The 15587-nt window shown below is 37.6% G+C and overlaps 1 protein-coding gene across 3 annotated transcripts; it reads right to left on the reverse strand.

Annotated features, from left to right (window-relative positions):
• Positions 1 to 8734: 8734 nt before the first annotated feature.
• LOC110918593 (leucine-rich repeat extensin-like protein 3) lies at positions 8735 to 15014 on the reverse strand. 3 transcript variants are annotated; one of them, XR_004883188.1, is made up of 6 exons: positions 14976 to 15014; positions 14762 to 14873; positions 13597 to 13802; positions 11688 to 11744; positions 10194 to 10653; positions 8735 to 9172 (listed from the first exon to the last, which is right to left on the reverse strand). XR_004883188.1 is itself a non-coding variant. In XM_035984961.1 (3 exons), the coding sequence occupies exons 1-3, from the start codon at positions 11688 to 11690 to the stop codon at positions 9135 to 9137; spliced, it is 501 nt and encodes a 166-aa protein (XP_035840854.1). In that variant the 5' UTR covers positions 11691 to 11995; the 3' UTR covers positions 8735 to 9134. The 3 variants fall into 3 exon arrangements, 1 of the variants encoding a protein (XP_035840854.1); XR_004883189.1 differs by lacking the exon at positions 13597 to 13802; XM_035984961.1 differs by lacking the exons at positions 13597 to 13802; positions 14762 to 14873; positions 14976 to 15014 and having other exon boundaries at positions 11688 to 11995.
• Between the last annotated feature and the right edge of the window lie 573 nt (positions 15015 to 15587).

Here is a 15587-nt window from a genome sequence, read left to right on the forward strand (position 1 = left end):
TCTACATGGATACCTTCGTGATTTACCACATGTCCTAAGAATTGTACTTCTTGCAGCCAAAATTCACATTTCGAGAATTTGGCATAAAGCCTTTCTTTTCTTAACAAAGTTAAGAGAACGTGTAAGTGCTCACAGTGTTCTTTTTGGCTTTTGGAGTAGATAAGTATATCGTCGATGAAAACGATTACAAATTTATCCAAGTATGGTTTACAAATGCGATTCATCATGTCCATGAATGCTGCTGGGGCATTCGTTAATCCAAAGGGCATGACTGTAAACTCATAATGACCATACCTAGTTCTGAAAGCAGTTTTAGGTATGTCTTCTTCTTGTACTTTCAACTGATGGTATCCGCACCTTAAATCTATCTTTGAGAAGTACCTAGCTCCTTGTAATTGATCAAAAAGATCATCAATCCTAGGTAATGGGTATCGATTCTTAATCGTAACCTTATTCAACTCTCTATAATCGATACACATTCTCATCGATCCATCTTTCTTTTTCACAAACAACACTGGTGCACCCCAAGGGGATGAACTAGGTTGTATGAATCCTTTGCTTAATAATTCATCTAATTGCTTTTTCAATTCTAGCATTTCGGTAGGTGCTAATCTATATGGTGCTTTAGCTATTGGTGCAGTACCTGTAATTAAATGAATTCTAAACTCTACTTCTCTATCAGGTGGTAATCCAGGTAATTCTTCTGGAAAAACGTCTGGGTATTCTGACACTACCGGGATATCCTGAAGTTCTTTATCCTTAGTGTTAACGATTACTGAAATCATATACACCATTTCCTGCTTTCTCGAATAACTGGCCAATTTCATTACAGAAATGAATTTCAATGGCTTTCGGGGTTTATCTCCAGTAATTAAAATTACCTCTCCTGAAGGGGTGTGAATTTCTACGGCATTTTTATCACATAGGATTCGTGCATGGTTGGCTATTAACCAATCCATTCCTAACACTACATCGAATCCGGCTAAATTCATTGGTAACAGATTTACAGAAAACTTATGGCCTAAAAGTTCTATTTTTCCTTCTTGCCAGACTTTATTTATTTTTACAGTATTTCCTTCTGCGGTTTCTACTGTGAAGATTTGCCTAAGAGTGGTTAAAGGTAACTAAAGATCTTGGCAAAATGAAGTATTTATAAAACTTTGGTTCGCACCAGAGTCAAATAATATTTTTGCAAATATGTCGTGAACTAAGAACGTACCAGCTATCACATCTGGAAGGAGTTCGGCCTCTTGAGTGGTTAGCTGGAATGCACGCGCATTTCTCTTAGTTGTTCCTTCAGCTGGTTTGGCTTGGTTGGCTACAGGTTTAGCTAATTTAGGACATTCAAATTGAAAATGTCCCCTTTCTCTGCAATTATAACAAATTCTTGTTTTCTTCCTGCAGTCTTCTTCCCGATGTCCTTTCGTCTTGCAAAAATTGCAAACCATGTTGCATTGTCCATAATGCTTCTTTTTGCAAGTTTTGCAGAAGGGAGATGATGAGGATTGCCCCGTTCCTCTTTTCTTGGTATTACCCACACGAAATCCTTGGGTAATCTTTTGAGCTAATTCCTTCTTGCGATCTTCCTCTCTTGTGCGTACCAATTCATCTGTCAGGGTATTAGCTAATTCTACAGCATCGTCAATAGTACGAGGTCTCGCAGCTTTAACGATGTTTCGGATTTCACTAATTAACCCCCAGATGTAACGGGAAATAAGTACCGGTTCTGGCGAAGCCAGTGTTGGCACTACCCTTGCGTATTCAAAGAATGTCGAAGTATAGCCTCGGCAATCTACCCCTGTCATACGGTGACTTAGGAATTTGTTTGCCATTTGATCTTTTTCATATTCGGGACAGAATTTTCTTTCTACAAGACTCTTAAATTCTTCCCAAATCATGGCATAGGCTGTCCTTCTTCTTTTTGCCTGGAGGATCGTATTCCACCATTCTAGCGCTCCTTCTTTGAACAGATTTGATGCATACATCACCTGATCCTCTTCGGCACATTTGCTTATTGCAATCACTGCTTCGGTTTTCTCTAACCAGCGCAGTTCGTTACCTGCAAATTCAGTGGGTTTGCAAGCAAGAAACTCCTTGTAAGTGCAACCAGACGTTGCAGCTTTTATTCTTTTTGGAAGTGGGACTTGTTGCGGATCATGATCGTTATGATTGCCGCCTCCATTTATGCTGTTACTGCCGTTATCTTCCAGAGTACGTTTACTAGGATTTAATTGTTGTGGTTCGGCAGGTTTTTGAACAGCAGTCACAATTGCTGGAATAGCATGGGCTATCCCTTGGGCGATAAAGTGCTCGATATCTTGTCGAGTTATATATTGATCTTCGTGTTCTTGCTCAGATTGATTTACTTCATTAATTGGTTCATTGTTAGCGTTTTCCATCTGCTAATTAGTAGGAATTATTAGTGTCTAACTTATAACTAACAAATTTAGCACAGATAAACACATAAATTACTACAACATACAAACATAACCAAAAATGGTCGATTTCTCGACTTTCATTTTGTTATTGTATATTGTATATGCCTCCGTACACACCATATCTTACAGAGTTTTATTGCCCATTTTACAAAGTCTTACATTACTTATTATTATACAGTACGGCTTCCTGTGGTTTAACTGACAGTTCTAGTAACGATGTTCCCTCTCATCGTACTTCCAAGTTAAATGCTCTCCCATTTCCCTGGTCCTATTACCTGTACCTATCAGTTCTTCACCGAACTGACGGAGTTCAGCTAGGTTTTCATTACTCATGGGAGGATTCGGGATTGGTTCTGGGTCGAATTGTGGAAGGAAACTATAAGGACTATTGACTATGTTTTGGAATTGCCAGTCGTTTGTCCACCATTCCTCCAGTTCGCTTAGTGGTCGGGTGTGGATTAAAGGTTCAGGAATAGCTGGTGCTATGTTTAAGGGAAATTGGACTGTAGCTGGGTAAGGGTACAAATTAGTGCGGATTGGGCTTATGACCTCACAGTTTTCTAAGAGACGGTCTATTTCGTCTTGAAACGTAATTTCTTCTGGTTGTTTAGAACTTTCGCCAATCTCTATTCCCTTTTGCTTAAGATCTATTCCTATTTCCTTTTCTGGTGGTTTCGAACTTTCTCCAGTTTCTATTTCCTTTCCCTTGCTCACGCTCACAGGATTTTCTATTTTAGAGAGTCTCCTAGTGGCTGGTTTCCTACGGCGTACTTTCCTCCACCCTACATATCTTCTCTTCTTTTTAGGTTTGGCTTTTTCCAGCGGTGGAGCTTGGAATTCCACGGGTTCTTCTATGTCAGCAATGTAACCAGTAAAGTCATGAGAGACTTCGATAGGAACTGGATATAAGTTGAGATTCTGAAAAGCTTTCGACATCTCATTCATGCTGCATAGCATATATGCAAAAATGCAATGTTAAAACTTTGGAACAAAGTTTAACAAACAAACACTGAAGTTTTATTACATATTACTTTGTACAGAAGAAAACACACTAGGATTTATTTATTTACTAGATAGTGACTTTTCTTACTAGCCCCAACTTATAAGATATTTAGAGATTTGCATTTTCTGCTACAGTAGCTAGCATATAAAGATTTGCCCATTTCCCGTCTAATTTATCTTCCCAGGGTGCACTATGACCCAATTTTTGGACTTCTGGGTTAAACCTAACTTTCTTGGTTCGGGGTTTCTTGTTCTCCTGACTCTTTTTAAGTATCGAATCCCTTTTCTCTGGGGAAAGAGGATTCTCATAGTTTGCCTTTCAGACAAAGATTCCTTCTTCTAAGTTTACTGAGTTTTTAGAAGAAGATGCAACATCTAGTGTGTGGTAGATAGCAGACAGCTTTTGTTTACCCATACTCTAACTAACAAATAGTCAGTTAATAACACAAATAATCACAGAATAACAACTAGTAGAATTAAGTATTTTGTCAAATACTTAATTTAGTATTAGGCTTTAATCAGAGGCTCGATCAGTGGCTCAATAGTTATTAATTCTTAGCTCTCATACCACCTTCACTGTCACGGCTCCCCGACCCACCCCGGACGGAGCCGGGGGCCGCGAGGCAGTTCCCGTGGTATCCGTGGTATTTAATTTATGCGACAGCGGAAGTCTTTTTATTTACAGGATCTTCTCACCGGAAAATACTCGTTTAATATATTACACAAAGTTTAAGGGATAAATCCCATAATTTACAATAAGTTGATTTCACACAGAAATCTTTATTTTCCAAAACATGTTTTATTGGTTTATTCACACTGAGCCACTTCTCTGAGATTGATAGTGCTTTACTGCACTTTTCCTGGATCACACAGATCACCTGAAACATGTTTGAAAAAGGTTTTGTCAGCGGGGAAATACTGAGTGAATCATTCCATTTTCTAAAACGACCCGTTAGTTATAAATTCACAGTATTAAGAGCGATTACAATGTTTCTATCAACCAATTATCAAGAATGGGTATTTGTCACTCGACCGGATCTGTGACTGTGGTCATACCACTATTGGGTCCCGTCGCCCCAATAGTGACGGTTCACTCACATAGAGTGATACTCACTCACCTAGAGTGATAAACATAGTAATGTGCACAATACCCCACATACCAGCTGTAATTTGGTGATTACAAAGACTTAATCCCTGTAATTATAACCTTGAAAATAATTTGAGGTATTGTAATACTTACTCACAAACTGTGAGAAAACAATTTAAAAAGGAGAATGACTCACATTGCAGATTAACGAGCAAATAGATAATGCCTACTGATTATCCTTGCTTACACCTAGTTTAACATAATGCACACACAGGCAGGTTAGTAACTAATACAGCAGTTACGTCAATTCACGAGATTAAACCCTCACCACGATTAATCAGTGCAATACTCGATAATTCAGTCGGATTCACAACGAATAACAGAGCATAGTCCGAATTTGAACAGCACTCTAATATTCAAGTCGAAATCACGACGAATAATCAAAGTACAAGCTCAATTGAGCAGCACCCGGACTATCGTTGGATAGTTATAATCGATCGGACGTTGAATCGTAATAGCGATCGAGTTATTACCCTGATTGCGGCAGCGTTTCGTGATCGTGTGTGTTTGATTGTGATATAACAGTGAGATCTCGACGTATACAGAAGCTATGAACGTCGTTTTAACACCACAGTTCAAGTGCCAAGGTCGGCTATTTATAGCTGTAATTTCGACACGCTTACGGACCGTATGACTAACCCCTTACGGTCCGTAAGGGAACCTGGTCTGCTTACGGTCCGTAAAGACCAACCTTTACGGTCCGTAAAGGGTGCAGCCTACTTCCTAGCCTAGCTGAGTTCGGTTGTAGCCTTGGTGAATCAAAAATTTCAACCAATCAGCATCTAGCAACGGTTTTAATTAGATAATTATCAATTAGGGTTTGCCCCCCTCGAGTTTTAGGGGCCCTGATCCTGATTCCGATTATTCCGGAAATTTCAGGGTTTATGCCAAATTACTTGGGTGTCTTAATTAGGGTTTTCTTATTGGATAATTATTATCCTAATTACCGGTTTTATTGACAGTTGTTACAGTCTGGCTCCCATCGAGTTTTCGTTCAAGCTCTGCCACTGGTGAAATATATGTTTGTGAGAAGTTTACAGCAAATAAAGAGGGAAGATGATTTAGGGAGAAAAAGAGATTTTAAGCAGTGGCGGATCCAGGAATATTTTTCTCTGGGTTCACTTTTTTAGATACTCCAATTTCATGTGACTGAACATAAAGAATTTCGGGTCGGTTCGATAGTTCGGATCGGGTAAGGTTCACCACATAATAAAAGTAAGATACAATGATGAAAAAAATCGTCATTAGAAATTTAAAAACACATAATATAAAATACGATAGTCTTTACAAATAAAATACAAATTCAAGTTTAAAACATACATCAAAACCTGTTTATTCTCAACTCAAAAACCCAATTTCAGCAGCAATATTAACTTAAATAAAACAAACAGATGTATAAGTGTATAACAAACTGATAAATTCCGGTTTAAAAACCCCAATTCAAGTTTAACTACCAAAATTAACTACCAAATTGACAAATTCAGATGTATAACAAACTGAAACTTTCAGCACCAATATTAACTTAAAACAAACAGATGTATAAGTGTATAACAAATTGTAATCATAAATCACTGATGTAATCAAAATTCTAACCTTAATCGCCTGATTCGTATAAGAAAACAAAGTGTCGGAAGCAATCGGCGGAGGCAGAGCAGCCGAGCAGCGGAGAGGATGGACGTCGCGGCGGTAGACGACAGCAATCGGCGAGTCGACGGAGAGGTGGAGCTGCTGATGTTGTCCGACTTGTTTCACTCTGTTCGACTGTTCGTTACTTGTTTTGTGGCTTGTGCGGCGTATGTTTTGTGATATAACCCTAAATGGGTCATTAAAGAAAAAAAATAAAAGAGAAATAAAAAAAACGGAACAAAAACAAGTTGATACGGGATTCAAACTCGGGTGAGTTAGGAAGAAAAGAGCGGACATAACCAGTGGAACCAAGGCTTCTTTTGTTTATGGGTTCCCTTTATAATTTACTTATGGGTTCCTTTTCAGTTTCTTATATATATTTACACTAAAAATTAAAAACCGACTGGGTTCCCGGGAACCCGTACTTTCTACATAAGTCCGCCCCTGGAAGAAACAGGGATTTGGTCGCAGTTGCAGAGGGGGTGAAGAAGAAGAAGAGGAAGAAGAAGAAGAAGAAAAGGGAGTTTAGGGCTATCGGTTTATACAAAACCTATATGTTTTTTCTTTTTTTGAACGCTGAATTTTTTTTTTTTTGATTGACCAATGTCACACCGCTTAAACGGCGATAGTAGCTAAGATCTGTTCAGACTAGGTTTTTTTAATCGGGTTTGTGCTGGGTTGGTCAGACTTGGTAACGACGTTCCCCCGGAAATCGTACTGCCTCCAAACGAGATGCCTCACTGAAGTAACTGCCGGATGAAAACCGGGGTGCGGCTCAGGATCGAACCCCCTCGGTGGGTTTGTTACTATCATTGCCAAATATTCACCCCAATACCTTTTAGTTTTACTTTAAACTTTAAACTAAGAGTAAATTGCCAAAATCGTCCCTGAGGTTTGGGCATATTTTTCATTTTCATCCAAAACAACCTTTTTATACTATATAGTCTTTTTCATCCAAACGTCTGACTTTTTTGTCAAAATCGTCCATAAGATTTAGGATTTTTTGCCATTTTCATCCAAATGTTTGATAGAAAAAATAAAGCAAATTAGATGTTTGGATGAAAATGACAAAAACTCCCAAAAGTGAAAGACTGTATTGTACAAAAAGTTGTTTTGGATGAAAATGACAGACATGCCCAAACCTCAGGGACGATTTTGGCAATTTACTCTTAAATTAAATTAAATTAAATAGTTTTACTTTAAATTAAACTAGTGGGGAACCCGCGCGTTGCAGCGGGATCGACATTTACGACGTTGTTTGCGCTTCATGTTAGTTTTTCCACCGTATCGATTTGTTTGGTTTGTTTGGTTATGAGTCACGTAAAAGAATTAGTAATTAACAATTTAGTATTAACACGCATAATAATAGGACTTGAATCATTTTACGTGACTAAAGGGGGTTGAATCATTACACACTTTGTTTGTTAAAATTGACCATGCTAATGTGGCTGTCACATGAATAAAAAAAAACGGCTCGAAGGGGCTTGAATCACTACGCATCGTCTCTCATTTTATGCTTGAGGCACACTTCATTAAATGTGGAGCATGTTTATGGTGAACTTACATTGCCCCCTTAGGACCTTAAGGGGTTGGATTACGACTATATCCTTCTGGCCTTTTTATTTAAGATTTCATCTTTGATGTACCTTTGGGCTATGGTGTGGGCTTAATGGGCCCATATACGAGTTTTTGGTTTGGGGCATGGGCTCAACTACCATCAAATTTATGGTATAGATTGAGTCCTATTAGTATAATTCAAGAGATTCAAAATAACTCTCCATACATTTCCACTTTAAGATAGTATATTTTATTGTATCTGGTTTATTTGATTAAACATTAGATCTGTATTGAAGGATCCACTATTTTTTTTCTATCATTACGTAATACCGATAGTCTAACAGTTGTAATTTTAGCGTTTTGTTGCTTCATAGTTTCCATTTGGGTTTTGTTCTTTCGAATGTATTTTAAATGTAAGTTCCACAAACATAATTACGATCTAAATTAGACTCTTTAAATCTATCCCGACGGGTTGAACCAGTAGGAGTGAGTAACAGGTCGTAAGCGGACCAGACCCGTCCATAACCAAAACCGTTTAATGGCTAAACCCATTACCCATAACCAAGCCGTTTTTGGGTTGGCAGATATGATTTTTAAGAGGGTCTCGTGACGGTTCTTTGCAAGAACCGAATGTAATATTATTTGTGAACTGGGCTGAAGTTTGGGCTGTGCCTATTATTAATTGGATTCATGGGCTCTTCAAAAAAAAGGCTAATATGTAATAATAATGTGTAAGAAACTAACAATGCTAAATCTTCAATGTGTAAGAAACTAACAATGCTAAATCTTCTTTTAGAAGCAATGACTAAGGTGCTGTTTGTTTTTTCAGAGGTAAAACGTCTGCAGTCTGCGGACCACATCTGCAGACATCTGCAGCTGAAGAGGTGGACCAAACCTCTGCAGTCTGCAAGAAGAAGACTGTTTGTTTTTTAACTTCTGCTAGCTGCTGAAATAAACTGAAATATAAATAAACTGATTTTATTTAACTTTAAAGAGTTTTTTTAACATTCAAACATAAGTAATAGTTATACAATACTGAAATAATATTTATAAAAAAACAATAACACTTTTTTTAAATCATTGAATCCATGCTTTGCATATGAATTTACATCAAGTTTTAACCACATACAAGTTTCAAACAAACATCAAGTTTTAACCACATACAAGTTTCAAACAAACACTAGTCGACATGTGAATTTACATCAAGTTTTAACCACATACAAGTTTCAAACAAACATCAAGTTGCAACCCGATCCGACCTATTTTCAGCTGCACTTAATTCAACCCGTTTTGATTTTTGACCGCTTACCCACCAGACCAACCAAGAGAGGACATCTAGACAGAACCTTTTTTATACTCCGTATTCATATCATCAAACTCAAGACTGAGATCTTGCAAGATCCTGCCAAGATAAAATAGTATCAAATGTTACAGGTTTGATAGATAACAAAAACCATATTAATAAAAAAAAAAAAAAGTAGGCATTCTTTGAACATAACCTCAACAATCAAGGAGAACAACAATGCTATGTAACTAGACACAGAGAACTAACATTCAGTTAACCCTAAATCAGCATCCATCTTTAAATCTAATCCCAAATTCAATAAAACATATAAACATATTCTTTTGATGTTTGAAATGGACAAAAATTTAACCAAACTTCATTTAAGATAAAATAGCAAAATAGAGATCAAACCAGAAAGTAAGTTGCATTAATCACAATCGTTATCTTACGGGTCTATACGCCTCCAAAGAGTAAGCTACATTAATCACAATCATTATCTATTGTTTACTGTTTAGGGTTTAAACATCAAACCTACAAACAACCTGTAAAACTTACGTTTTAGATATGCATCAAACAGGTCCCCTGTGACACCTTCAATGGTGTCGTCTAATGGAAGCACGTGAATCCGTTTCCCGTACTTCACATCCGGACACAGGTGCACCGATACAACATAATCGAGCCGATCCCGGAGGTTTGTTCTAATAACCTTGTTCATTCTAATATTTGGCTCTTCACAACTTTCGTCAGCAAGCGCGATACATACCGTATCTTTCCTTTTCTTCCCCTTCAACCAAGTTTTTCAATACCTAAGCATACTGGTTTTAACCTACAAAACTACATGTGACATGAATTTACCATAATTCACCATTTAATTGCATAAAAATTTGACAAACACTAGCAGTTCATAATAAACATTCAATTCTGAAAACCTAGAAATCTCAAACCCTGCATTCAAGATACTGGTTTTCACCTATAATTAAACTACATGTCACATAATTTTACCGTAAATCACAATTCAATTGCATAAAAATTCAACAAGCCCTAACATTTCATATCCACAGACCTAATTAGCTACAAAATCAAAAGCAACATAAACTTATTATACTCAAATTAAGCTGAAATTCAGAATTAAAATCACCTGATTGGATGAGTAACATGATCTCCAACGTTCTCCGAGTAACCGCAGAGGAAGGAGGAGGAGGGGTGGTCGGCAGAGAGGGAGGAGGAGGTCGGCGGTGTGAAGGAGGAGGAGGAGGAGGAGGAGGAGGGGTGGCCGGTGGTGTAGAGGAGGAAGGGTGGCCGGCAGAGAGGAAGGAGGAGGTCGGCGGTGTAGAGGAGGAGGATGGGCGGCCGGTGGTGTGGAGGAAGAGGAGGGGTGGTCGGCTACGTAGGAGGAGGGGAGAAGGAACTAGGGCAGTGTTTGTTGCATCTGGGAGAAAAAAAGAGCAGAAGAGGTATGAAGAGCTTGATCCATGTCTGCATGAAAAAGAGGTCGCGCAGACCTTTTTTAATGAAAGGTCTTCGAGAAAACAAACACACTGCAGACTCAAACGTCTGCGCGTGGTCTGCGTGGGGCAGACATAAGAGGTCCTGAAGATCTTTTCACAAAAAACAAACACCACCCAAATCTCATATCAAATATGTAAGGCTGAAAATGTTTAACTTAGTAATCATATGATAAGAACGAATAAAATTTCATACATATTCTATTAACCACTTCAAATATAATAGTAACATGACTGTAAATGCCACAAGAAATAATCTCAGAAACCAAATAAAGAAAAAAAAAACAATATTTAAAATATAAGAACTGCCCTAATTAACAGGTAGAATTCATATGCAATAATGCATGGACCGATTACGTACCTGTACCTGTACCTGCAACTGATTTTGATTAATGTCGATGAATCATAGAAGCTGAGAGAAGAAAGTAGGTTCTACGATAAGTTTAATGAAGAAAAGTTGATGTTGATGAGCCATAGACGTTAGACGTTGAGAGACGAAAGTAGGTTCTATGATAAGCGTAATGAAGAAAGGTTCTGTGAATCACAATGGCGGCAACGCAATAAAGAAAGGTGGAAGAGGCGAAGGTGGCTGGACCGTTTCAATTGTGTCTTCAATTTACACAGGTTGAGATGACATTGAATGGGGACAGATTTGGGAGTGCAGAGGAAAAGTTAGGGAGACAAAGCATGAGTTTGGATGAGCGTCTTAAAATTGTGAGGCAAAATTACAATTTAGTACATTGGAAATGTATTATATAGTATAGTGTTGCAGCGGGTACGTCAAGTAACTAAAAGTAATTGTCAAGTAGCTATAAAAACCATGATTGGTAAGCTATTAAACGTCTCATATGAAGGGATTATTGCCATAATAATATCTATGAACCATGTTATTTGGAATATATATACTCCATAAAATCAAAAATATAAAAACCTGTGCCACAACTGAACAATGTGCTTATCTCTATCTGATGCATTTTTGTCATTTCCACGAAGAATTGTTGATTCATATGTGTCTTTAAAATTGGAAAAAATAAGAAGAAAGTAATGCCAAAAAATAACAAAAAAATTGTAAAAGTAGTTACATGTAAGAGACACTCTTATAAAAAAAAACTCGTATTACATCTTACCATTTCTTATCACCCAAAAGCTCTTGGACAACAGAAGTTAGACAAACCCCTCAGTTCCTAGATTAGATAAGAAAAAGATCATTAAAGAAGTCTTTATACAAACTGTTGTGTAATATAAATCAATTGGCATAAACATGTAACCACCATTGGTTAAGTGTAGAAATGACCAAGTAAGTAGATTAGTTAACTCGTCAAAAACAGGTGGCCATCTCAACCCATTGCGTTATGAATGTATTAAAAAGGTGTTAACTACTGCAATCTGTGATGTGTTTTCTCTCAAACGGGTCAAAATAAAAAAAAAAAATAGTTAAAAGTGTTGGTTACAGGCCCCTCACCACACACTACACTCACGTATGTATGTATGAACCGGAAGAAACTTGCTACTGTATATTGATGAAAATTATGGGGTACAAAAAAAACTATAGCTACTCCCTATTTATAATAAACAAAAACAAAGAAATAATAGACACATGCAAAATAGAACTCCACGTTCAAAAGTCCACATGCATAAAATTCGGTCAATCACGTCCCCTTCAAACTCGTACAACTATGACCATTTCTTCATTTGAACCGTTAGCTAATGGATGACCCATTTAACTACCGAACCCGGTTCAGCTCCAACCCGTTGACACGTACCCGACCCATCAAGATTTTCCAACATTCACCCCCATAATCTTGATGTCGGTTCTTGATACACGAACCACGTAGGCCCGTCTTCCCCTTTCTCTTTCTAGCGTGAACCCTTTTCAGTCTTCGGCTCACGACTCGGTCTAATGTGAACACTTTCGGTCTTTGTTCACTCGGTCTTGCTTTCAATAAAAGCTTTCTTCGGTCTATCATGGTGCGAACCTCCGGTCACTGTCGCACCCACGGTCTCAGTCTTATGTGAACCTCTTCGGTCTCGGTCTCTGGTTCAAAATGTAAGTCTACGGTCTTTCTGCGGCAACCACCGATCTAGGTTACCTCGGTCTTGGTCACGCCATACGCGGCTTCGGTCTCAACAGTCTTTGTCTTTCTTATCTCCAGCGAGTTCTTCGGTCTTTCTTTCAAGCCGTTCGGTCTGCTACGACTTCGGGCTCTTCTCGCCGGTATATCTTTCTTACACCGGTACTTGTATTTCTGGTGACTATCTTCTTACGTGATCAACGATCATTTGCTTTCTTTCATACCGGCACAACACCGGTTTTTTTCTTTGCTGATTCCAATCAGCACTTCTTCATTCTTGCTTACGGTTGTCGGCTTTCTTTCTACATCGACACCGGTTCTTTCTTTCTTTCTCGCAGCACGCCTACAACCTTCTTTCTTTATCTTCAGCCTTGCAGCCAAAAGGCTGCTACTCTTCCCGCCGCCACCGACTCTCAAAACGGCCCTCCAATCTCACCTTGCGCTCTGATACCAATTGTTGGTTACAGGCCCCTCACCACACACTACACTCACGTATGTATGTATGAACCGGAAGAAACTTGCTACTGTATATTGATGAAAATTATGGGGTACAAAAAAAACTATAGCTACTCCCTATTTATAATAAACAAAAACAAAGAAATAATAGACACATGCAAAATAGAACTCCACGTTCAAAAGTCCACATGCATAAAATTCGGTCAATCACGTCCCCTTCAAACTCGTACAACTATGACCATTTCTTCATTTGAACCGTTAGCTAATGGATGACCCATTTAACTACCGAACCCGGTTCAGCTCCAACCCGTTGACACGTACCCGACCCATCAAGATTTTCCAACAAAAAGAATCGGGTGAAATGAGTTAGTTGCCTAAACTCTACTTTTTAAGCATGCAACCTATTACATATTTTACTCAATAATATAAATTTACACTGTTAAAACGCCAAGTATTGAGAAAATAAAGTGTTTGCAGGTCAACCAACTCAGCTAGTTTGAACGATTACCTTAATTGCCAAGAGAGATGGATTGGAAAATAAATTGGTTGAAACGTATAGATGAACGATTGAGTTAACCGTTGAAGTAAAGCATGAGCAGCAAGTAAAGCCTTCAAGATCTGTTCATCTTTTGGTCGCTTTACGTATTAGCCAACTACTGGCACTAACTTTAGCCAAGTCAGGTAGATGTCAAAATTGTAACCAATTTATTCCTTCTGAAAATGTAGGAAAATGCATATTTGACTTTTAAGAATCAAAATTGATGTAAATTAATAAAATTCGTTACACATTTACTTTCTATCTAAGTTTTTCAATTATACCTACTAAACCGGTTTGAAATAAAGTCCAACCCAAATTTGACCCATCATCACATAAATGGGCCCCTCAATCTTTTGGCATTGAAGATTTCAGATCTTTTGCAAAAATTATATAAAATAATGAAAATAATTACATTACACAACTATTAAAGATTAATGACCGATGCGACAAAAACTAATAATGAACAACTTATAAAGCACAAAATAAGTTTTAGATACATCAGTAATTAGCAGCAACCACCAGACACTCCTCCTTCCCTAAATGCACAACCACAAGCCACCGCCCCTCCCCCGAAGATGTTTTATTTCCAGAGTTTTCTTTTTAACTCGCGACCAACAAAGTTTCAAACTCATAGTTAAACCACCTAATATAATTTAGTTACGAGTATTTTGCCAATCACCATATTGGTATTAAGTATAAAAGATAACAAGTTGAAAGTTGAGTACTCCCCTGAGACTTGTGTCAAAATCCAGCAGCCTTATATATTAAAGTTTAAACATTTGGTATATAAGTAAACTATGTGAGCCACTTTCTATCAGAAAGTTGAAGAGTTTCCACAAAAATGACCAACATTTGGTATATAAGTAAACTATGTGAGCCACTTTCTATCAGAAAGTTGAAGAGTTTCCACAGAGCATGTATCCAAACAAATAATTCTAGTGGACCCAGTGGTATAACAAATCACAAAATGTGCTCCCAGGTTTACACTTTAGTAAGCACGCACAAACACAAAAAAATACATATAGGTTATTTAAGTGTAAAACCATAGATCGTGCTTATTATTCCTAAATTTTGGGCAACTTATGGTAGAAACCTATGAGAATTAAAAAAATATAAGTATATAAATAAACTGTACCTCATACACAGACAGTGTGGTTTGCTTCTGAGCCTTACGCCATGGTTCTAGAATTTAGACCCTATGTAACTGGTGCGCCTTGCGCTATATAAAACCTTGTAACCTATTGCAGCTTATTTGGCCAATAAAGACAGTAACAATCAAATCATCCACTATAATAATAGATTATCATATAAACGTATAATCAACAATAATAACAAAAATTCAAGTTTACCGGAGATTCTTCAAAATGAGGATGACCTGTAGGCTGTGTGATCGGAGTGTCGCGCTCCAGCCAAAGATAACATTTATAAGCCCAAATTACCCTTAACAATGTGTTAGTGGTAGTAAGGGGTCGAACCACGAAGAGTATGTGGTTTGTGTGTGGATTCGAATGAATTAGAACAATTGTCACAATTTATGAAGCTTGCTAAAGTGTTTTTGTATTTTTGTTTAATGGAGAAATATGATTTTTAACTAAATGAATTGATGCGAATGGTTAACAACTACTAATTAATGATTGCAAGAAAAAATGATTACTAGAACAATAATAATAAAAAGGAATCACACCCGGTTTCGGTAATTATTAATCTAGGATTTCTACAAGTTTTAGTTTCAACTCAAATGCATTCGGTTAACGGATTTAGTGTACCGTGACTTAGGTGCTACTAGCTAACAACGTCCCGAAGAACGGACAAAAAGACACTTTGTAATCAACACAAGTAAATCCTAACAACGACAACGTACAATTACATATCACCGTTTTGCAAAGTCATAACTTTTAACATCGTTCGACAATTCACGAATTCGTAAAAATGTAATACTATTGTCAAAAGTTTCAAAAACC

The sequence above is a fragment of the Helianthus annuus genome, chromosome 16, assembly GCF_002127325.2.
Source record: "Helianthus annuus cultivar XRQ/B chromosome 16, HanXRQr2.0-SUNRISE, whole genome shotgun sequence".
In the NCBI taxonomy this organism is placed as follows: Eukaryota; Viridiplantae; Streptophyta; class Magnoliopsida; order Asterales; family Asteraceae; genus Helianthus; species Helianthus annuus.

Coding starts and splice junctions, on each gene's coding strand:
- LOC110918593 (XM_035984961.1), bottom strand. Junction 9,173..10,193: donor CATGTTACTCATCCAATCAG/GTGATTTTAATT, acceptor TTATCTTGGCAG/GATCTTGCAAGATCTCAGTC.